Consider the following 24,879-nt stretch of genomic DNA (forward strand, 5'->3'; position numbering starts at 1 on the left):
TCCCACATGCCTCTTCTGCTACACTTCTCAATTCATTTTAAAAGGTGCATCTTAACTCATTGTCAACAAACCAATTTCACTTCTAATCATAAAGTCAAGGTTCAAACAAGGGAAATTTTATACCAGTCCCACTGAAGGTTGGTGATGTATTTTAATTATATAAAAATATATGCCATTTCTTACCATAAATCTTTTATGTAGATATTAAACAAAATACATTAAGAACCACAGACAGCCCTCACCCCTTTAGAAAACAACAACACAACGAAATGCCTGCAATATAAATAAAATTTTTAAAAGCTAAATGTTACTATAGAATTTAAGGTGCAAAGTGATATTAGTTATAGCACACTTTCCCATAGACCAAATCTAAAGGGACTCCATTTTTGCTTGTCATTTTCAATGCAGAAAATGATCTTTTATGACACTGATTTTTAACATTATGAATTTAGTACTATAATGATGAAATATATTTTCCTTTTAGTATTTGATTTCAAGAGGCCTACTGCATTCTTCAGTATGGTTTTTATTTCATTTTGAGTCTCAAATGTTTTCCCATGGAAACAATGTTAATTTTATTATTAAAAGATCAATGGGAGCCCTAGCCAGTTTGGCTCAGCGGTTGGAGCGTCGGCCTGCGGTCCAGAGAGACCCGGGTTCGGTTCCCGCTAAGGGCACGTACTTCGGTTGCAGTTTGTCCCCGGCCCTGGTCAGTCGTGCGGGTGGCAGCCACTCGATGTGTCCCTTCACATCGATGTTTCTCTCTCTCTCTCTCTCCCTCCTGCTCTATCTGAACAAAAAATGGAAAAATTTCCTCAGGTGAGGATTAAAAAAAAAAAAAGATCAATGGGAAATTAATTCCAATTTGTATACAACTGCTTTAAGTCAACTTTGTATGAACGAAGTTTATTTAAACTAACAAGAGGATAAACACTTCTGTTTTGGGCCTCTATTCTTGACTAAATAAAAGCCAAAAGAAGAAGCATAAGAAAGTATGCTTTCTTAGACCCATAAGGATCTATGGGTGATTTGCACTTTCAAGACAAATGTACACACAAGAGATCCAACACAAGTTTGAAGACCAGAGTTATAACTTTTGACAGAAAAAATAAATCTGGAAATCTGACTCATTAGTGTTATTCTTTCCCAAATAGTCAAGTAGTCTCATTTGAAGATATACTGCAGTAAATGGAATTAGAAATGGGTAACTCTGCCTAACTATAAACTAACAGTAAGTGATGCTACTCATCTTTTTTATTTCTATTAAAGGAAAGTAAAAATTAAAATAAAATAGAAGTGTTACCACAGCAAATTTGGTTTCATAATCATTGGAAATCTGGACACAAACTTCTTCAGCTCTGGCTTGACAAGCTCGTTCCACCACATCTTTCCACTTCTTTTGCACCGTGGAATGCCAGCCTTTCCAGACTTTCTTCAGTAAAGTTCTCTGGAAGTACTGGTCAGCTAGTTTACCTTCATAAACCTGAATGAGAGTAATATAATCTTAAAACAAAGTGTACTGGTAAATACACCGGCAGCAATAACACAGTGGTAGGCAGTTACATACATTATGATTTAATCCTGTGAAATTATTCTCATCTGCATACAGGAGAGCAGGCTGAGAGAGGTTAAGTAACCGCCCAGGTCACACAAGTAGACAAGGAAAAGCCGTCATTGCCTCATTCAGGAGCCTAAGCTCGCTCTTATCCATGACATCATTGTTTATGTAACTAATCAAGTTAGAGGGAAAACAACAACAACAACAAATAAATGAAAGAAAACAAACTTGCCACTTGCTATCTCAGCTCTGAATTTGCATGACCTCTTAGCCGAAACCAGCTGGAGGAACAGCAGAGTGGCTGGAAGGCAGGAAGGTGACTGTGGCTTCAGACGGCATTGTTCTCTTCAGCTTGGTGCCCACCACCATAAGCAAATTTAGTTTACTTTGCACCATATACAGTGCCAAACTGATCCAAACAGGAACATATGCTACTCTTTTTATTAATGAATTTAAATTCTTTTGAAGAAGTAGTTCCAATTTTTAATTTTCTTAAATTTGAAAAACTATTCAAAAAGCAATGGCGGCCTCAACTACTTCAGCTCACATTTAAACCATATATTCTCGTTAAGTCAGTTGATAAATAATGTTCAAAATATGGTATACTCATTTTAAATAGCTCTTTTCAGTCTGATTAATAAAAAAAATGAAAGCACTAGGAAGTATGCTTAAAGGAGGAATCCTATTCTATGATAGTGGAATATTAAATTAATAATACTAATATTTAATATTAATTTCTTGGAATGAAATACACAGAGATTACTTGATGGCTCACATGAGCATTATATAAAAATATATATATATAAATATCCATCCTCTATCTTGAGTTTTAATACCCTGTGTTCTTTTTTTTTTTTTTTTTTTTAAATACTCACCCAAGGATATTTTTCCATTTATCTTCATGTACAGTGTGTATATGTGTGGGAGAGAGAGAGCGGGAGAGACAGACATTGATGTGAGAGAGACATATCGACTGGTTGCCTCCCAAACAACCCCAATGAGGGCCGGGGACCTTACTACAACTGAGGTACATGTCCTGGACTGGAACTGAGCTTGAGACTCTTTGGTCTGTGGGCTGATGCTCTAACTACTGAGCCAAACAGGGCTATACCCTCTGTTCTTGTAGGATATATACATACTCATACTTTTCCACTTTTAGTACAATAATGTATTATTCTCTGTCAGTTTGTATTTACTCAGATATACTGATTCAGCTCTTATTTAATTAAAATGAACAATGTTCACATTTAAATTATATACAAACTAAGGATCATTTTTATAAACCAATACAGTCTTGGCCGGTTTGGCTCAGTGATTAGAGCATCGGCCCAAGGACCAAAGAATCATGGGTTCAATTCCAGTCAAGGGCACATACCTTGGTTTTGGTTTGGACCCTAACCCTGGTCTGGGCGTGGGCGAGGCGACTGGTTGATGTATCTCTCTCCCATCGATGTTTCTGTCTCTCTCTCACCCTCCCACTTTATCTGAAGATAAATGGAAAAATATCCTCAGGTGAGGACTAAAAAAAAAAAGTTATATAGACATGGCTTTCTTTAATTCTCACTCTACGGCAAGTCTACACAACAAACATTTATATAATTTTATAGAGTATAACTATAGTATTGCCTCTTTTTGGGGAGAATATATTGAGACATTTTAGAAGTACAGATAATATAGGAAGCATATGATATGGTAAATATTGTAAATTCTTTCTCCACATAATCATATCTGAGTCAAATTGTTAAAGGTGTTCCATTACAGGGCGTTTGTAATTTGGGTACACTCTCTATTAATCAATTATGAAGTAGGAAATATGTATCAATAGATCTATAAAATATGAGGTATTTTTTCCCAAACTATACCTTTGAATCAAATTCCTTTGAAATCAAAGCAACATTAAGTTATAAATTCACTTTGACTTATTAGAAAATAAATCCTTCTTTAACTATAACAAGAGTTCTAATATGTGATTCTAAACACTTTTGAGTTCAGAGGTCTAATATTTCTCAGTTGTCTTTTTGTTTTTATACTTACATCCTGTCTGGATTTGACATGGCCAATTCGCCAGTGGAAGAATGTTCTCATCAACTCTATCCTTTCCTTTTGCTTGCCTATGGCATGAGACAAGCTGGAAATCACCTGGAAACAGCAATTAAGCCAATTATTGTGGTGTTACAATAACTACTGGTAAAGTGATTTTTCTCATATATCAAAAAATGCTAGCAAATACCAATGGATCACTACTACATTCATCCAGTTAACCTCATTATCTTTTAAAAGACCAAAAAACTTCCCAACATGAACACAGTACATATCAAAGGATGAAGGAGAACAAAAGAGGAAAGAAATCTCATTATGTGTATCTTGGTAATCACCAAAAAAATTATGTACATGAAAATGAGACTTCCGGTCAAGATGGCGGGTAGGTAAACGCGGTATCGCGTCCTCCCACAACCACATCAGAGTTACAACTACAGAACAACCATCATTCAAAACTGCCTGAAATCAAGCTGAATGGAAGTCCTACAACTACGGAATTAAAGCAGCAGCCACATCCAGACTGGTAGGAGGGGCGGCGGCGGACGGGCTGGTCCCACACCCACGTGTGGCGGATAAAAATCAGGAGGACACCTTGGCTGGGAAGGTCCTTCCTGAGGATTGAGGTGTCCCCGTTCCACACCAGGTGCCTCGCTCAGGGTTCCAGTGCCAGGAAGAGAAGTCCCCATAACCTCTGGCTGGAAAAACCAGTGGGAACTGAGGCTCAGGGAGGCTGAGGCGGCTGGAGCCCCAGGCAGCTCCTTAAAGGGCCCGCGCACGGACTTATCGGACTCTCTCCCTCTAAGCTTGGAGGGGAGGCAGCTCAAGGGGCACCAGAGACACACAAGGAAGAACTGAGCTGTTTGGCACTGGAGCGAGGGCTGGAGAGGGGGCTTTCTCCGGGACAGACGTGCTGTCAGAAGCCTCTGTTCCTTTGGTGAGCCCTTCCCTGGGGCGGCAGACAGTCGCCATATCTGGGACTCCAGCAACCTGGCTCACACTGGTAGCCCCGCCCTGCTGACTCCCTGAGGCCCCGCCCTGCGCCACCCAACTTTCAGGCCCACCCAAGCTGTTGCCACTTGCTTAACCATAGGATTGGCCTGTCCTGGATCCTGCTTTAGGTTTTCCTAAATTCTTTCAAACAAGCAGCGTCTGGTCTCAGATAGCCCCATACCTCTCGTTAAGTAATACACTGAAACAAACACAGGGAGGCAGCCAAAATGAGGAGACAAAGAAACAGGTCCCAAATGAAAGAACAGAACAAAACCCCAAGAAAAGAACTAAGTGAAATGGAGATAAGCAACCTAACAGATGCTGAGTTCAAAATATTGCTTATAAGGATGCTCAATGAAGTTAGTGAGAACCATAGTGAACTTAGTGAGGGCCTCAAGAGCATAGGAAGGAGGCACTAACTGAAATAAAGAATAATTTACACAGATTCAATAGTAGAGTACGCAAATCCAAGAAGCAAACCATTGATTTGGAATATAAGGAAGCAAAAAATGCCCAATCAGAACAGCAAAAAGAAAAAAGAATCCAAAAACATGAGGATAGTGTAAGGAGCCTCTGGGACAACTTCAACTGTGCTAACATTCGCATCTTCAGGGTGCCAGAAGGAGGAGAGAGAGAACAAGAAATTGAAAACCTGTTTGAAACAATAATGGCAGAAAACTTTCCTAACTTGGTGAAGGAAACAGACATACAAATCCAGAAAGCACAGAGAGTCCCAAACAAGATGAATCCCAAGAGGCCCACACCAAGACACATCATCATCAAAATGCAAAAGGTTCAAGACAAAGAGAGAATCTTAAAAGCAGCAAGAGAAAAGCAGTTAGTTACCTACAAGGGAGTTCCCATAAGGCTGTCAGCTGATTTCTCAAAAGAAACTTTGCAGGCCAGAAGGGAGTGGCAAGAAATATTCACAGTGATGAAAAGCAAGAACCTACAACCAAGATTACTCTATCCTGCAAAGCTGTCATTTAGAATCGATGGCCATATAAAGACTTTCCCAGACAAGAAAAAGTTAAAGGAGTTCATCACCACCAAACTGTTATTATATGAAATGATGAAGGGTCTTTTTGAAGAAAAAGATACAAATATATGAACAAACAAAATGGCAATGAATACATATCTATCGACAATTGAATCTACAAACAAAATGAACAGGCAGAACAGAAACATTTTCATAGATACAGAGAAAATTTTGTTGGTTGCCAGATGGGAGGGGGTTTGGGGGAATGGGTGAAAAAGGTGAAGAGATTAAGAAGTACAAATTCATTGCTAGACTGACAAACCTCAGAGGGAAAGGGGTTGGGGGGTAGGAGGAAATAAACCAAAGAACCTATATGCATAACCAATGGACACAGACAACAGTGTGAGAAAAGGTGGAAAGGGGGCGGGAGTGGGGAGGAGGGGGTCAATGGGGGAAAAATGAGGAACATGTGTAATACATTCAACAATAAAGATTAAAAAAAAGAAAATGAATACAGGGTGGGCAAAAGTAGGTTTGCAGTTGTTCATATGAAAAATAATACAATAATTAAAAAATAAATAAGAAACACTGTTGTGTTTCACGTACTCATAACTGTAAACCTACTTTTGCCAAACCCTGTATGGTCATTGACATTTAATTCAAGAAAAATAACCATACCCTGAAAGTTTTTCTACATATACGAAAAATCTTTATTGAGCAGATTTTAAATATTTTTGTAGTCCCTAAATACTTTTAGTACTTTGGATTAGAAGTTTCTCAATAACTGTTTAATGATTTTCTTCTGGATTCAACAAACTCATAAAAGCAAATAACTGTTATACTTTGATGTAATTCTTCAGTGATATTATTCTTGTTCTTAAAAAAAAGTGTATGGAGGCTTTTGAATCCTAATACAATACCCTCTCTTTTAAAGAACCGAGTAACTAAAGTATATATCTAAAAATGGCCGCCAAAAGAGATTTTGTAAATTGGGCACTTTTACTGAGAGATTTATTCTGGTTCTTTAAATTTTTAAAAGTGGGAAAGGGCACACATTCTAAGATATTGTTAATATTCTCTTTCTTAAGCTTTATTGTGGCAGATGGCTACTCATTTTAAAAAATGTGACATATATACAACTCTTTTTACGTGTGATACTTTAAAATTAAAAACAATTAAAATATTTAAAAACCTTAGGACAGAGTTTTGTGGGTAATAAGAGAAAATGACTGATATTAATATTTATTGTTTCAAAAAAGTAAACTATGAAAAATGTTCATTTTTGTATTACACCTCGCAATTCCAAAATGAGTTTTTACAAACTCCATCATCTTTTTCCAGGGAGTTAAAGCAGTGAGCGTGCCTCTGCGGACAAGCAGCGGGGGTGTTTGCTCTGAGTCCCTCTCTGAAAGCACCATCGGCCCGGGGGCAGCCACAGAGCTGCTGCCCACCTGTTTCGTTCAGGTGTTGTCCGGAGGCACAAAATCAGTGCACGCTAAACCTTCCTCTCAAGTTCTTAACAGGTTAACAGGAAGTGAAATAAAAGGTGCTGTTTATCAATAAAAGAATATCAGACCATCAGTGAATAAAGACATGTATCTCACAGAAAGAATGTGACATATTTAAAATGACTCCTGAAAGAATGGTTTAAAATGTGGATAATGCTGGCTCCCTGATGTTCTCTTTAGAGCAGTTAGGAAGAAAAAATTAGTGTTTCAAATTTAGCATGCACTCTTAAAACTTCAAGCACACCAAAGTTGATCTCAAAGAAAAAAAGGTGTGACCATGGCACGTTTAACAGGAAGAATAAATTGTATATCTATGTACCTGTTTTCCCTCAGTTTCTGAAGTGATCTTCCCTTTTTATCTTGCATGCCCTAAAAAATCACTTCCTGGCATTTATTATCTAGCAAGACATTTACTCAATCTCAGTTAAAAAGAAATATAAAACAGAACACCTCATCTTTTCTCCCAATGGAGATTTCATAGGCTTTTTGCAGTTCCTTCAAGCTGTTGATCTGGTTGCACAGTTGTTTTAAATGTGCTGCATGTTTTTCTTTCTCTTTTTTCATTTCCATACGGTGCCAATCAATAAAATTTAGTCTCCATTTTGTTAGTTCAGATATGACGTTTGTCTGAAAAATAAATATACTGATAACTAAGCAGTCTGTTCCCTATTAGTGCTTCTTAAAATTACACTGAAAAAAAAATCAAAACAAGCAATCAACATGAAAGCTATTTAAAAAACCCCAATGAAAATGTTTACAAGTTCAACAGTCACAGCTCCTCTTAGTCCACATTCACCATACTAAGCATATGAATTTTTTCTCATTTTAGTTACTTTGTATTAAATCTTGTTGTCATTAAAAAAAAAAATTCAGGTCTCATTCACTAGTAAATAGGTTCTTTGTTTATTCAAGGACTTTAATGTCCATATTAAGATGGACCAGGAAAAAAGAAATGTAGGCTATGCCCTAGGCTGAGCCACAGGACTGGGAACTTATTTAGACAGAGGTGCATAGTGGGAACCATGGGAGTTGATGCTTTCTTTCCCCAAATCATTTATCACAATGGCCACCTTAACAAATAGCTAAGTCTGATCCCTTTACATTCTACTGACTGGCATAATTAAAAAAGAGAAAATAATCATGTTATACAAAGTTAGGTAACATGGTTAATTGAACATAGAACAATTTAAATGGTTGGTGGTACACTACTCCAGTTGACTTACACCATGATTAGAGGTATGAAAGCTGTTCCATGGGGGAAATGGTAGAACCTATATTAAATGATTATATCTGGAATTTATAGTTCAAATAACAGAGAAAGATAAATGCCAAAGAATCCCCACGACCATAATTTCTCCATGCATGTGAATACTCAGCTGCGTTTTCTCAAACTATGTTTCAGAAAAATGGTTATTTTCTCAACTATATTTTAAATAGCAAAAAAAAAACAAAAACCCTGCCACTTCTGTAATACTTTGTTTTACTTAAAGGCCACTAACATCACTAAAATAAAAATCACTTTTTATAGATATATCAGTTATACACTGTGGTTACTATAAGAGTGGCTATAAAATGAATATACATTGCTAAATTGGATTTTGTATTTCTTTTTTTGTTGTTGTTAATCCTCACCTGAGGACATTTTCCCATTGATTTTTTTTTAAATAGAGTGGAAGGGGCGGGGGGGAGGGGGGGGGGAGAGAAACATTGATGTGAGAGAGACACATCAATTGGCCGCTTCCCACACGACCCTGACCAGGGCTGAGGATAGAACCTGCAATCCAGGTACTTGCCCATGACTGGGATTCAAACCCGAGGCTCTTTGGCCCTTGGGCCAATGCTCTAATTGTTGAGCCAAATCGGCCAGAGCTGTATTTCATTTTTAAAGGAGACACTGTCATTAGTTATAGCTATGATATAGTAATAGGGTGAGTCTTTCAAAAACATCTGAGAAATTCAATAGAATGTTCAGTGCTGTTTCAACAACTATTTAAAACCTTGCTATTCAAAGTATGTTTTCTGAACCAGCAGCATCACCTGGGAGCATGTTAGAAATGCAGAATCTCAGGCCCTCAAGATCGAATGAATACAAAGCTGCAGTTGAACAGGATTACCAGGTGATTCATATGGACTTTAAAGACTGAGAAGCATAGATTTAAGACACTGAACTGATCTCATAAAACTAAAGATTAAAATAAAAACTTTTAATTTAAAGAAAAGAAAAACTGGAATTAAGAGCAAAACTATTATAATTCAACAATACCTTAAGACCTGAGCTCCAAAGATCCAATACATTTTCCACCTTCTGAAGGTTTTCTTCAGAAACAAGAAAATCGCCCACAACTATTTCATGGACACCTGCATGACTAGAATTAGAACCTGGTGAGGAAGAGTCACCGAAAAGATTCGAACTGAAAAAATCCATGACAGGATGAGAAGGTTTCCTTGGTGATGACACCGGAGATGACCCTAGAATAAAAATTAAAAACAACTCAAATTGGTGAGGACTTACATTGGAAGGCTAGAAGATGTCAGTTACTACAGAGGCTAAGAAAAATGCAGAGAAATGACTTTTCAGTGTACATAATCTAGCTATTTTTAATTTCAGTATTGTCACTGATTTAGGACTGACCAGCATGAGATGCCTCCTACACTCAAAAGGATGCTGAAACTATTAACAAGTGTGTTATCAGATCAACATTTTCTAAGTGCTTTGAATGTTTCTATAACAAAAATGTTATCAAGATTAGCTTTCATAATACATACTGCCTTAGGAAATAGGTATTTTTATCTCCATTTTACTGATGAAGAAACTGAGGTTCAGAAAAGTTAAGTAATTGACCAATGTCAGAGTGTTTGTATATAGGTCATTATTACTTTATGTAAAACACTGGGATGTGTTTTAACACTACTAAAATTCAACACTATAGGTAGAAAACAGTCTAGCAATTTAGTCTATAAGACACTCAACTGTAAGGCACCCTGTTTGCCTTCACCATACAGGTGAGAAATGTATATATCCCCGTCTCCTGCCCATACACCTGGGGATGGGGATGTGGGTGAGAGCCAGAGCCAGAAAGAGAACTATTTTATCACACATGTATGTTGGAATTAGAGACTGTTTACCATCATCTCTCACATATCACACTTTTGTTATGAGGGCCCTACAACTAAGACTGAGGGGCTTTTCTCTCTTCCTTACTGGCTCAAAGATAAATCGACTATAGAACTTGTTACTTAAAAGTAAATCAAGAATTCTTTGCAAAAGGAAAAATCATTTCCTAATATATATGTTTTACATAAAAATGTATCAACAAATGGTGAAGCTAGTCACACTATTAAACACTACCTACATATTCTGAAAATGGTTTAGGAACTCAAAGGGTAAGAAAGAATGACAAAGTACATTGGTAGTCTCTTTTACTAGATTTTACCAACTAGATCTGCACTCAGGAAAAGCAATAGGCTCTTGTTTTTTTGTTTAATATACTCACCTTAAAATAAAAAAAAGAATCATGTAACTTAAGAACTTGGGCTCTTCCTGAAAATGGCCTGAGGTGACTTCTGAAAATGGTTCACTATTCACTTGACCCAGAAGACCCCACAAAACCATGCAAATCAAGTGGTTCAAATCTTTGAATTCACTTTAAGAAACCTCATGAAACTGCCCAGGCCATCAAGGGTATGTACATCCAAAAAGCCACCAAGTATTTGAAGTATGTCACTTTACAGAAGCAATGTGTGCCATTCTGTCCTTACAATGGTGGAGTTGGTAGGTGTGTCCAGGCCAAACAGTGGGACTGGACATAGGGTCAGTGGCCCAAAAAGAGTGCTGAGTTTTTGCTGCACATGCTTAAAAATGCAGAGAGCAATGCTGAACATAAGGGTTTAGATGTAGGTTCTCTGGTATTGAGCACAGCCAGGTGAACAAAGCTACATGAATGCTGCGCAGAACTGACAGAGCTCAGGGGCGGGTAAACCCACACTCGAGCTCTCCCCAGCACATTGAGATGATCCTACTGAAAAAGAACAGGTTGCTCCTGAACCAGAAGAGGAGGTTGCACAGAAGAAAAATATACCCCAGAAGAAACAAAAACTCATGGCCCGGGAGTAAATTCAGCATGAAATAAATACTGCTAAATGTAAAAACAGGAAAAAAATTAAAGAACTTGGAAGGTCTCTCAGAGATTACATTGCCCAAGCCGTCTATTTCCAAGTGAGGAAACTAAAGGATAGAGGCATTTCTTCTATGGTGGCTTAAATGGTCACTACATTAAATATCACTGACTCACATAGTACAAAAAGTGTTCTATTTTTTTTTTTTTTTAATTCTCACCCGAGGACATTTATTGTTCAGAAAGAATGGGGGAGAGAGGGAGAGAGAAGGAGAGAGAGAGAGAGAGAGAGAGAGAAACATTGACGTGAAAGGGACACATCGAGGGCTGCCACCCACATGACCAACCAGGGCCGGGGACAAACTGCAACCAAGATATGCGCCCTTAGCGGGAACTGAACCCGGGTCTCTCTGGACCACAGGCTGACACTCTAACCGTTGAGCCAAACTGGCCAGGGCAAAAGTGTTCTATTTTTATTATATTAATTATTTATATCAAAGATAGTTTCAATCTGGTGCTAGTATGCTTTTAAAACCCCTGTAATACTTGCTTATCTCTCAACAAAGAAAAAGCAGACTTAAGGCTCAACATAACACCACCAATGGTATTCAACCAAACTTTAATAACTTTGTTTTAGTTGCATTTGTTTTTACCACTGCTTTCTATTTGTAACAAGTGTGTATTAGTTTCATGTGATAACCTGTAATATATGTAAATTTTTCTTTTAAAATAAATTTAAGCTAAAGATGAATATATCTGAAGAAAAACTCTTAATGATAGAATAGGTGGCATAAAGATAGGATGCAAATCATTAAGTTGGTACACAAATGCTTGAAAATTGGGAAATGATGTATTGGTTTATGAAAAAACTTATATCAGCCAAACTATCTGATATCCCCTTGAATCTTTAAAAATATTTGCTCTCTAATCTAGCAGATTGAAGAAAAGATGTCACACACTATAATATATAAACCTGTTTGTCTTAATTATACTACCTTGAATCTTATAAAATTATTTTAAATAGTATTACTCAATAAATTAGCAACAACAGCATTTTAAAATCCTGCCAATAAGTAATATGCTAAAATTATTCTTTTTACTACATAAATAATATTCATCAAACCACAAAATGTATATTAATAAAAACAAGCTAAGGAAAAGTAATACCTTCTGTCTTTGAACGACTTGAAATATTTAAATCACATCCTTTTCCAACTTCGGTCCTTGTTTCTCTTTCTACCAGGCTATTTCTTACTGAAAGAAAAAGGTATTTAAAAAAAAATTAAACCAAAGCATTCTTAAATAAAATATCTAATCACACACACCTTATTTAAGAAGGTTGAGGTACACCAGATTTTAGCACAAGGGTTACAGCAACATTAAAACGAGTAACAAGAATAAAGAAAAGACTCTGAAACTAGAAAAAGTCTTATTATATCATTAATAAGCTCAATTTCACCCACCAGATATGGAGGAAAGAGAATTCAATCTACTATGGCATTCAATTCACATTAAGAGAATCAGTGGATGGTTGACATTAGAACTTAGAAAAGGCTATGCTATCTAACAATGTTGAGTATTTCCAGGGGCCTGCTGCTTTTCACCAGCTGTAATCAAACTAAAGTGACACCGGTTCCACCCAAAACAGGGACTTCCTTATTTCCACCTCAGGAATCTTTAGTCAATACATGGTGAAAAGGAAACTGGGAAAAACTTCACAACAATGACTTTGCCAACTTTGACACATCTCGCTTATACCAAACAATGGCAATACTAAGAGGAAAGAGAATGGGATGATAAATTTACATAGTCCGTTCTAATCAAGTCTCTGTGTGAATCAGGATAATCTAATTTGACTGCATGTTGTATGCTTAGGTCTCAAGTCCTTTTTGATGAAGGCAGAGCATAAACAAATATTATCTTATGTACTAGAAAAGATCAGGGGTCTTAAATCCCAAGTGATTACCTTGAAAGATCAGAGTTGTAACAAGGAAAGGACTCCTGTGTTGTGTCACTGGGAACAACTGTACAGTGGTACTGTAGCCAATGGAAAAGGAAACAAGCTTTTGGTGACCACCTCAGGGCAGAGGTTTAGAGGGCTAACGTGCTAATTGCCTATATACATTTGTGAGAGAGTATGCAGCATTTTGTTTGGGTTTGCTCTATGTTGAGGTGCCAGTGTAATCAAAACATGGTCAAGATCACTGATGTAGAATGAATAAATCCAAGGGTCATATCTCTTGAAGATCAATAAAATTGGGGTAGAAAATATTCAGTGTTAAAATGTTTCAGTGATAGAATACATGTATGTATTTTACGATTGTGGTCTTTCTGTTGATCCAATGCAGTAGGCCGAAGATTGAGAAGCAATGAAAACTCCATGTCTATAGAGGGAGAAAGACAACAGACACTAGGACTGTGACTTACCAGAAACTCAGGAGCCTGCTGACTGAGTAGACTGTGTCATGTGCCTTCAAAGAGGGTTCCTTAGATTTATACTTACTTGATAAATGCCCATTATCAGGGCTGTTTTTTACAGGGCTTTCTGTATCCTTATTTAGATTAAGCTGTTTGGGATCCTGTACTTTACTAAATAAGGAACAAATAGGTAAAAGGAGCTTCATCCTCCTTTTTCAACGTTTTACTCATCTATCAACATACATTCTGATTTGTATTAGCTTTCAGTTCTGTCATGGACACTCCAAAGATGGGTTCATGTTTCCAGTGATAATTCAAACAGTCCTTCATGCCCATATAAATACTGCTGACAAAGTCCCAGCACATGGTTCATAAACTTAAGGGGTTCTGAGGGCTACCTATGGACCATCTTTAATTTGGGGGATTGGGCATTTATTTTTCAAGATAATCCTCTCAAACCACCATTGGAACAAATACAGAGATGTAACATATTCCACTAAGACTCATGAAATGACTACAGTGTTGCTTTAATTTTATAACTTTTCATAAACAGTCAAAGGAAGCACAAATAAAAACCCAGCTGTCATATAAAGCCAAGAATAACACATTAAAATGTAAAAAATTTCCCCATATAACAGTGATATACACCATTGACTAAGAAGAATCACTGGAGAAGCATTTTCACAATCGTAAGTCAACAGCATATTGAGCTCAAATAACATCTTAAATTAAGAGATATCTTGAAAAATATACATAACCTTGATTATGAAGAATATAATCAATTACAGGAGGAAATCTAACATCTGGCACCACTTCTCCCTTAGAATGAGATGGTTGTGAAGCACCGGATTCAATATTTGGAGTCACTACAGCATAACGAAGCAGCTCTTCATACTCTTCCTATGAGAAACCAGTAATAAATAATGTTTATAACACTGCTACAATGGGCACCCAGGCAAAAGAACAACAAAGGTTGTACATGTTTACTATATATAAAAGTGAATAGCTATTTTATGTTATATTATTTTTAACACCATTTTTGGTATTTATATCTCGAAATGTTTTCAACAATAGGACATGGTTAGGCTTTCAACTGTAGTCAAGAACCAATAGGGTCATGAGTTGAGGGTTACTAATAAACAAAATCTTAGCTGGGTTGACATTCTAAGCTAATAACACAAAAATGATTTCTGGCACGTCTAGAAGATCTTTCCCTGTCCCTCTCTTAAATTCTACTCTAGAGATGTATTCTTTTCATGTAAAGCTTTGTCTCCTGACAAAAACATCAACTTGAGATCTTACAACATGTTTACATTTTAGTAATAAAGGGTTCTGGACCTAACAATTACAATTATATGGTTTCTCCCCCATCACCAACAAGCAATTCTTGGACACCAGCTGGGTATCTTACAATTCAACTCAATTCTGACACTATCCACCAGAGTTAGTATGAACTCACACAGGTTAAGGGTTCATTCCCTCAAGACTGCTCCCCGCAATCCCAACTTCAGGTCCACCTGTGCCTGACAGACCAGCTATGGATTGGAGGTTCCAATGACCACCTCCCCAGGTTCAATGAATTCCCTACAGTGGCTCACAGAACTCAAACATTTTACTTACTAGATCACTGGTATATTATAAAAGGATGTAACTCAGGAACAGCCAGATGGAACTGAGGCCTAGGGCAAGAAATGGGGAAGAGGCATGGACCTTCCATGCCTCTCCTAGCATGCCAGTCACCCAGCACCTCCACATGCTCACCAACCCAGAAGTTCCCTGAATTCTCTTTTTTTGGGTTTCTGTGGAGGCTCCATTACATAGGCATGACTCATTAAATCATGGCCATTGGTGATTGAACTCCATATCCAGCCCCTCTCCCTGCCCAGGAAATTGGAGGTTGGGGGTGGGACTGAAAGTTCCAACCCTCTAATCACGTTTGGTTCCTCTGGCAACCAGCCCCCATCCTTAGGTGAGGGTTCAAAAGTCACCTCATAACAACAGACACCTTCATTATTCTCATCGCTTAAGAAATTCCAAAGATTTTAGGACCTCTATAACGGAAACTATAATGAAGACCAAATATATATTTCTTATTATAAATCATGTCACAAGTATAAATGAGTGAATCAGTTCTATCTAAAAAGAAGTTTGGATAAGGCAGAGATGAAGGGTACAGGAAAGCACTGTCACCTCAAAGGATAGCACTAGGTGGGAGAGGTACCATCCAAAGGGAAGGCAAGGATAAAATTCTGTCACAATTCCAGATGCTCTTTTACTAGTAAATAATCACGGATATTTAAAACATAGCTTTCCAACTTCTAAATCTATAATTTCAATTAAAGGAACACATTTGTTTCATAAAATATCTTCCTAAAGCTTTTCTCATACCATACAGTGCCAATAAGAACTTACTCAACATACATAATATCCAGTTTTTTTCCTAAGTGATATAACTGTAATACTTAAGATATACCATGTTAGTACTCTCTCAATTAAAATCTGCTCTAGAAATCTGAATCCATATTTTGATGCTAAAATAGTTAGAAATAAAAGAAATTCAAACTGTTTCATGTAAAATCCACACCTCTGTAGTCCATGGATCTGTCACTGTCCAGGTCCTGGGCAGCAGAATGTGCTCACAGACTGTTGTGGCAACAAGGACTAGAACCTCGAGTAGAACACTAAGGAATCTAGGCCTCAGAACTTTGGATGGTTTGATATTGTATTAATTGGCATTAAAGTGAAAGCAGCAGTCATAAGAGATAGCTACAATGAGAAAATTTCAAGAAAAAAAAATGTTTCTTGAGATTTCCAGCTTGTCCTCTCATTGTGTTGTTTGAAGACTTTGTAGAAAGAGTTGAAGAGCTCACGATTATTCTCTGAAAGGTTACAACAATGAAAAGTATTTCTCAAAGTTTGTAAAATAATTCCCAGTTTGGTATAATTTGATATACATTATATACACATTATAATTATAAATGTAAATGGCATGAATGATCAAAAAAATGTATTCCTGATTTTCCCTCGTACTGTTACTTGTTGAAAATAAATAAGTCGTGACAAATTTAAACATGTCCTCCTACCTGAAGATCTGAAGAGACTGAACTGCCCTGGTTGGAGTCATTCTGCATAACTGGAACTGAGCACTTCTCCTCATCTGATGACATTCTGCACAAATACTATAAAACAAAAGTTAACTTTCATTTCTTGCTGCCTTAATATTTAAACTAAAATAAAATGTTTAATATAGTGATGGAACACCATCCTAACCTGTAAAAAATAATTGTGATATGCTAAAATCATTCAACATATTGAGCAACCTTGGACAAAATCATTGGGCAAGAAAAAATAGTTCAACACTCAATTGTCAAAATTAGTGAGTTTATAAGGTAGCAAAGGAGATGAGACAAATACATGAAAGTTAAAGAAAAATGGAAGGTCCTCAGAAAAATCTACAGTAGAGCCTGTTGAGAATAATCAGATTGTGATCACTATTATTCAACAATGTGTGACAGCCTGGATGCTGTGTACTTTCTTTGAAGATACTCAGCCAAGGAGAATGAATAATTTGTGCAAATGCCCTGCTTGGGAAACTTAACCGTTTGGGAGTATTATTTTAAGAAAATCAAGCTTATACAAAACAACAGATTCTAATACACACATAGAAAAATTGTTGAAAGTCTTAACCAAAAATATAAAGAATAAAAGTACTTTTAGTAACAAGTAAATACATAATTTAAAAGACAAGTAGTGAGTATTCAAATTATCTGAATATTAGTAAAATGTAAGACATTGGTAGAGAAGTTAAGATGAAGAGTCCTGAAGGATTTTACAATCTATAGAGAGGGATATATATATATAGCCATTTCTCGTGGGGTGAGATAGTGAGGGAGTGAAGAGGTAGAAATGGAACCAGGAAAAATTTAATAGAGAAGATGACCCCAGTGTTGAGACCTGAAGGACAGATAAAAGATATCAGGATATGCTGGACAGCAGAGCAGCATAAGCAAAGACACAGAGGCATGGACATGTATGCTAGGAACATAAGTAGTTTGTAAGGCCGAAGCAAAGGGTGCAAAACAAGGCTTGGCTAAGGATGAAACAGGCACATTATGAGCAGCCAGATCATGGAAGATCATGATTTTCATGTTAAAAAGTTTGGTCTTTAGCAATGACCACTTTGCTCAGTTGTTAGAACACTGGCCTGTGGACCAAAGGGTCACGGGTTCGATTCCTAGTCAAGGGCACATGCCTGGGTTGCCGGTTCCATTCCCAGCCCCAGTCAGGGTCATGCAGGAAGCAACCAATCGATGTGTGTCTCTCACATCCATGTTTTTTTTTCTCTCTCTCTCTCCCTCCCTCCTTCCTTCCCTTCTACTCTATCAAAATAATAATAATAATAATAATAATAATGGAAAAATATCCTTGGGTGAGGACTAACAACAACAAAAAAGATTGGTCTTTTTGAGAAGTTATTAAAATGTTTAAACAAGTGATAACTAGATCATGCTTGTCTTTTAGAAAGATCACTCTGGCAACTTTCAGGATGGAGAGTTGGGGTTCTGAAGAAAAGAGAGATCAATTGAGAGCTGAATACAGTATTCCAAGAAGTGTCTCCTCTGGCAGTAATCAAGGAGATAAATGAGGACCTGAATCTAGGAGTCATCAATGAAGAGTGGATGGAGGGTATGACTATGAGATCGTTGTGTTATGGCAATGAGGATGAGAGATCATGATCAATAATTAGTTAAAGGGTTAAAGAGAGAAATTTTTAAGATATCTGGCTTAAAAAACTAGATAGATGCTAGTTCCACTCACCAAGGCAAGAAATGTAGGAAGATGAGCCAGTTGGGAGGAAGACCAATGGGTTCAATATCAGATGTTTTGGATGCAAAGTACCTGTGAGGCACTGAGGTGAAGTTGCAGGTATGCAGTATATGGCCACACCTCTTATGCTGTGCACCACTCCAAGGACTGCCATTCACAGTGACTGCAATGTGTATGGCGTTTCCTAGAGTTAAGCAATGTGGGAGTCCTGTATTGGATCTTTAGGTAGACATACAGTTTGAGGAATCATCAGCATAATGGGAAATGCTGAAAAAAGGAGAGGATAAGATCACCTATGTAAAGGAGTGTGAGAAAGAGTTCTTACTCTTAAGTACATACACCCAAACTGTATGCAATATTTTTAGTATAACTGCACCCATGTGTATTTTTCTAGCAAGAGGATCCTTAGCTTCCGATATGTATTCGGAGGGAACTATAAACCTATTAAAGTTAAGGACCACTATCATGGTGAGAAGGGGGCCAAAACCAGAACCACTAACATTTATTTATTTTTTTAATCCTTACCCAAGGATATTTTTTCAAATATCTTCAGATAGAGTGGGAGGGGGAGAGAGAGAGAGAGAAAGAAAGAGAAACATGATGTGAGAGAGACATATCGATTGGCTACCTCCCACATGACACTGACCAGGCCGGCACAAACCACAACCGAGGTACGTGCCCTTGGCTGGAATCAAACCCGCGACTCTTTGGTCCTCGGGCCCACGCTCTAACCATTGAATCAAACCAGGGCCAGAACCACTAACATTTAAAGGGGGAAGAGAAAAGCCAGCAAAGAAGACTGAAAAGGAAGTCAGACTGATAAGACTATTAGAAAGAACAGCATCACAAAAGCTTGGAGAAGGGAGAAGTCAGAGTCACATGCCACAGAAAGATGAGAATTGAGCTGAGTTCCTTGAATTTGGCAACCAGGAAGTTACTATGATATTTCCCTAATCAATTTCATTGGCCAGTAGAACAGGGGTTTTAATCGCAGAGGGCTGAAAAATAAGTGTGATGAGGAAATTGAAGTACAAAGGGCAGATACAGGGAAAGTGCAATATTAGAAGAAACATGGGTTGGGACTAGATTGTGGAAAGGATACTTCAACTTTACTCAATGAGTATTACTGAGTATACACATGACAAGTAAAATAAATCTCAGCATGACTGTCTTTAGTTAGGCCAATTAGGGAGGATAAAATAAGCACATGCATCTCAGCAAGAAATGGCTGCCTCACCGACTTCAAATCCAACACAGGGGTGACTTGGTCCATTTTATTCACGGTCGGTTTCCTTTAGGATGTGTTTGCTGACCAGATAGGTATAGGAGTTGGGGGTGGGGTGAAACTGATTACTTAAAAAACAAATGAACTAAAAAGTATGGTCCGACTTCAAAGAGTTTACGAATATAGATACTGCAGACACAAAACTACTGTTTGGAAAATACGCTATAAAACTTCCACCTGCCTTGCTTTGATGCCAACGAGGTATGGCAATTTATTTGAAACTCAACAACAGTAGCATTTTCTTTACTGCTTCTAGGTTCAGAAACAAAGGGAAAAAACTGAAGCTTGCTTTAGTGGTGGCCAATGTACATCTGTTCACTAATTTTTAGTATTCTCTAGCCCAAAACATTAGAAACCAGGAGATTAAAAGTTCTGCGTGCTTCTCTATTGCCTGAGAAATCAAATTACGTCTTGGTAATGACCTGGCTGATGGAGAAAGCGGGTTCCTTCCAGGAACCCGAAAGTAACCCCTAAGAGGCAGAAGAAGAGGGAATTAACGTGCAAGCTGACTTCCTGCGCCCTTCCAGGATCCTACCCGCAGGCAAGGTCAGCGAGCCCGAGGGCCGCTCCCCACGGGAAGGACTAGAGCGGAGGGGGAAACAGTTGAGTCAGCAAAGGGCTAGTTCTCTTCCATCCCTTTCCTACAGACCCCTGTTTTAATCAAATTCGTACTTAAAAACAGGAAGGCGTGAGACATGGTAATTTCCCCTTACGTTTTAAATGACCAGAACCTAAGGCAACAGTAGCCGCTATACTTCAGGCACCCTCCTCCTGCCCTCTCTTCTCCACGCCTCGGGGAGGAAAACCTCTGGACTTTGCAGCCCCGCAGAACAGCAGAAAGGCCCGCGTCTGGGGGACGGTGCTCCCAGCCCCGTCCGGTACGAGCCCCGGGAACGGAAATCCGGGCCAAGGCACTTTAAATCCCACTCCCCCGCCCCTGCCGGGGGCGCGGGGTGGGCCCGGGCGCTGCTACCCACCGTCGCGGCCCTGCAGGAACTCGGCCTCCTCCGTCCGCGTCCACTCGCCGCGTCCTGCGGAGATCACAGCCAGTACAGGGGCTACTTAGCAGCAACCTGACAGTTTCAAACTGCAGACAGGAATTAAGGACGGCCTTGAGCATTGGCCCCGACCTTCAGCAACCTGCCCTGTGATTGGTCAGCGGGCCGGGGGCGGGTTCTAGACCGAGGCAGAGAGACAGAGGAATTAGGTTACTAAGAAGCCCCGCCCTCTGGTCCTGAGTGGGCGGGGTCTTAAGGAGTCCTGCCCAGCTCCTGGGCGCGTGTGCTTAGTTCGGTCCCGCCGCTGCAGACTTCTGATCCGGGATTTGCTTAGAGGCTGCTGAGCAGGGCTGAAGTCAGCCAGGGCGGAATGCTGCTGTCTTTCGATAATACTCAGTCTGTGCGTGTGGTCCTCAGGTGTAAAAATGATCTGCGTCTACAGGTGCCCTGCAAGAGGATCACTTGGAGGTGCTTTTTTAAAGTACAGATTTCTGACGCTCCTCTGCTGATTACTTCGGTCTTGAGCAGGGCCAGACCGGAACACTGTACTCAACAGATCATCTCTGTGATAGAGATGCTGTTCGCATCCCCATTTTACAGATATGAAAACTGAAGCCCAGAGAGGTTCCACGACGTGCTTACGATCGCATGGCTAATAAGAGCAGAACTGGTATTCAAATTGAAGCCGTCTGAGCTCCATGTTCTTATCACTCAATAAGTCTGTTGGAAACCTCTGACTGTTACAGATTACATGATGTCTTAAAAATAAAAAGAATATATGTTCAAGTCCTAACCTCTAGTATCTGTGAATGTAACTGTACTTAGAAGCACAAATGTGATCAAGTTAAATTAGATCATACTGGATTGAGGTGAATCTAAATTCGATAACTAATGTCCTTATAGAAAGAAATTTAGACGCAGAAAGAGATACAGGGGAGAGATGGAGGCAGAGATTGGAGTGATGCATCTGAAAACTAAGAAACGAGGTTGCCAGCAACCATCGGCAGCTAGAAGAGGCAAGGAAAGATCAGCTAGAGCTTTCAGAGGGAGCACAGCCCCGACAACATGTCGGGGATTTGGGACTTCTGGCCTCCAGAACTGAGAATACATTTCTGTTGTTTAAGCCACCCAGTTTGTGGTAATTTGTTATGGCATCCCTGGGAAACAAATACAGTGGCCCAGACCTTGAGATAAGAAAGTGCTTATTGTACCTGGGTAATGAATAAAAGCCAGAAAGTAGTTTTAGTGAGGAACAGAGTGGCACAGGATGAGGCTTCAGATGGAGGTGGAGACCTAACTATGTTAAGGATTTGAAACTTTAAAGTTTAATGAGATGTTTTTAGATGTTATGGAAAGAGATGAAAATAACTTGAACTAAAGGGATGACAAGGGTACATTTCACTTCCACATATGTTACACTGCCTCACTTAACTTCAAGGTAGATTGGGAAATGTAGTCTAACAGCTATTTGCCCAGCTTCACTTTTTTTACTTTAGAAGGAGGGAATAAATTCTGAGTAATGGATTGATGGATATATATTTATTTATCTATTTCTATACCTAACCATCCATCCATCAAACAACAACAACAACAACAACAACAACAACAACAACAAACGGTAAATTATTTTTGGACAAGTGGCTCACAATGCATATCACCAAACAGATCTTCTGTAGCTGAACTACACAGTCTATTTAGAATCACTTCATATTCGCACATGAGAGCTGAAAAGATAGATTCATTGAATACATTTAAAAAAATTTTATTTATTGATTTTAGAGAACAAGAAGAAAGGAGAGAGAGAGAAACATCAATTTCTCGTTCCACTTATTTATGCATTCATTGGTTGATTCTTGTATGTACCCTGACGGGATCAAACCCACAACCTTGGTGTATCAGGACAATGCTCTAACCAACTGAACTACCCTGCCGGAGGCTCATTGAACACATTTAATTAAGTCAGAGCAGAGGAAAAAAGACTGTCAATAAGCAAAGACACAGATTGTTGGCAGGCATGAGGGCTGCAGTGGTCTACAGGTGAGGCAGCATGGCAGTGCTGTGCAGGGGTGGATATTTATAGTAGAGTAAGAGCTTATTTAGAATATTTTGATTTCCTGGATTCCATAGTTGCATTTTGTTACATAGCACTTCCTGGCTCTTTTATTGCAGAAAGGAGTTTATTTCTTAGCTCTCATCATCAGCCTTCTGTTCTTCCTAATTATAAAGACTCATACTTGAACTTCTTTGTTACCATCCTCTAGCCATATAAAAACCTTCTTACCCTTAGCATTTCTTTCTCCTGATAAAACAATCTGGAACTAGCTGTGAGGCAGGATTAATTAGTTTTTCAGAGAACAATCTTACTGAGTCCCACTGATGTTTGAGTTCTATACAGCTGCTGTATTCTTGGGTCTTTAGGACTTCTGAGGGTGGGTTTGCAGATCAGGGTAATTCAGTCCAGAGAGAAAGGACAGATCCTTACATTTTGGGGTGCTTAACCCAAAATGTACTTGAATACTTGTTATGTATCAAGCAATGTGCTAGGCCATTTCACATATATTTTGCTATTAGTTATTACAAAATTCTGCATAATTAAATGATGGGACCAGAGATACATTTACAATAAAATTTTAACTTCATACTATGCAAAAATTGTGATACAATATTAACCATTATTACATATTACAATACTGTATTGTATATTTATCTCTAAAGTTTAAAATTTATTTTTTATAATGATTTTTACCCTTTAGAATTTTTATTAAGAAAAAAAAACAAATACATAAAACCAGTTAAAGTTTATGTACATTCTACAAACATCCAGAAGAGAAATGACATAAAAAAATAAGATTTTGAAATCCTCAAGTGTTATATTTACCTATTAAGATATATAATATGCATAATCCAAATACTATATAAAGCAATCTCTATCATATAACTTAAAAATATATAGATTTTGTTAATATGAAAAAAGCAAAAAGTTTTTTTTTTAAGTCATGGGTTATGCCCCACCCAATGTGACTCAGTTAGTGTACCAAAAGGTTGCTGATTTGATTCCCAGTCAGGGCATGTGCCTGAGTTGTGGGCTCCATCCCCAGTAGAGGGTGTGCAGGAGGCAGCTGATCAATGTTTTGCTCTTTCTCTTTCCTCTCCCTTCCCCTCTCTCTAAAAATATCAATAAAATATTTTAAAAAGAAAGAAATATTTTAAGAAATTATTGGTTGATAGAATTTTATATTTAAAAAGCATTTTGTGCTGGGTATTATTCAATTTACATAAATCATTATTTTCCCAAAGTGGGTGTGTATATATTTGAACACTATTGTAATGAAAATACAAGTCATTTATTTTTATGGCTCTGAGCACTTATAAAATTTATGCAAACACCCCAGAATTCTAAGAAAAATATATACCAAGAGCATACTCTTCTGTAAAATCAAAATTTTAATTCAAGATTGCAGAAGAACATGACAGCCCTGTCTAAACTATTATTCAAGTAATTGAAATGACAGTTGAAGACATTGACATCTACAGTATAAAAGCATCCATTTTACCATGAGAACAAGGGGATAAACGTTGATTTGCTGAATTTCTATGAATCAACACTCAAGCATCTTTTAAAAAACACTGTAAAGCCCTGGCTGGTTTGGCTCAGTGGTTGGAGCATCAGGCAGTGGACCAGAGTCCTGGATTTGGTTCCTGCTAGGGGCACATACCAAAATAAATAAATAAATAAATAACACTGTAAAAGTGAATAGCTATTAATTCTTTTATGGCCAGTGAATATATAATTGTATTAACATAATATAAATATATTATATAAATTATTTTAAATTGTAAATAACCCCGTCTTAATAAAATGATAAAAAATTTTATAAGGGAGGCTTTTTCTTTTTTCTTTTTCAGGCAAAAGGGGTTTGAAGAAAACTTAATGGAAATATTGCTATCAAACACTATCATTTAGAAATTACTTTTTTAGGAAAAGCAAAATTTGATTGTCTAGCCCTGGCCAGTTTAGCTCAGCAGTTGGAGCGTTGGCAGTTGGAGAGTCTGTTCAATTCCTGGTCAGGAGCACATGCAGGTTCAACCCCATCCCTGGTTGGGATCGTGTGGAAGACAGCCAAATGATGTTTCTCTCTCTCTCCCTCCCTCCCTTCCACT

General features: G+C 38.1%; 1 protein-coding gene across 1 annotated transcript in view; it reads right to left on the bottom strand.

The window, feature by feature from the left end:
* Positions 1-20,808, bottom strand: part of POC5 (POC5 centriolar protein) — a 32,216-nt gene extending 11,408 nt beyond the window's left edge. Inside the window, exons 1-8 of the mRNA XM_036280102.1 lie at positions 20,698-20,808; positions 16,692-16,787; positions 14,367-14,508; positions 12,358-12,444; positions 9,339-9,544; positions 7,526-7,702; positions 3,593-3,697; positions 1,304-1,483 (exon numbers count right to left, since the gene is read on the bottom strand). Of these exons, the coding sequence (XP_036135995.1) occupies positions 1,304-1,483; positions 3,593-3,697; positions 7,526-7,702; positions 9,339-9,544; positions 12,358-12,444; positions 14,367-14,508; positions 16,692-16,775 (981 nt within the window). The 5' untranslated portion in view covers positions 16,776-16,787; positions 20,698-20,808. The remainder of the gene's footprint in view (positions 1-1,303; positions 1,484-3,592; positions 3,698-7,525; positions 7,703-9,338; positions 9,545-12,357; positions 12,445-14,366; positions 14,509-16,691; positions 16,788-20,697) is intronic.
* Positions 20,809-24,879: the final 4,071 nt, after the last annotated feature.

Source organism: Molossus molossus, unplaced genomic scaffold, assembly GCF_014108415.1.
Source record: "Molossus molossus isolate mMolMol1 unplaced genomic scaffold, mMolMol1.p scaffold_m16_p_3, whole genome shotgun sequence".
Lineage (NCBI taxonomy): Eukaryota > Metazoa > Chordata > Mammalia > Chiroptera > Molossidae > Molossus > Molossus molossus.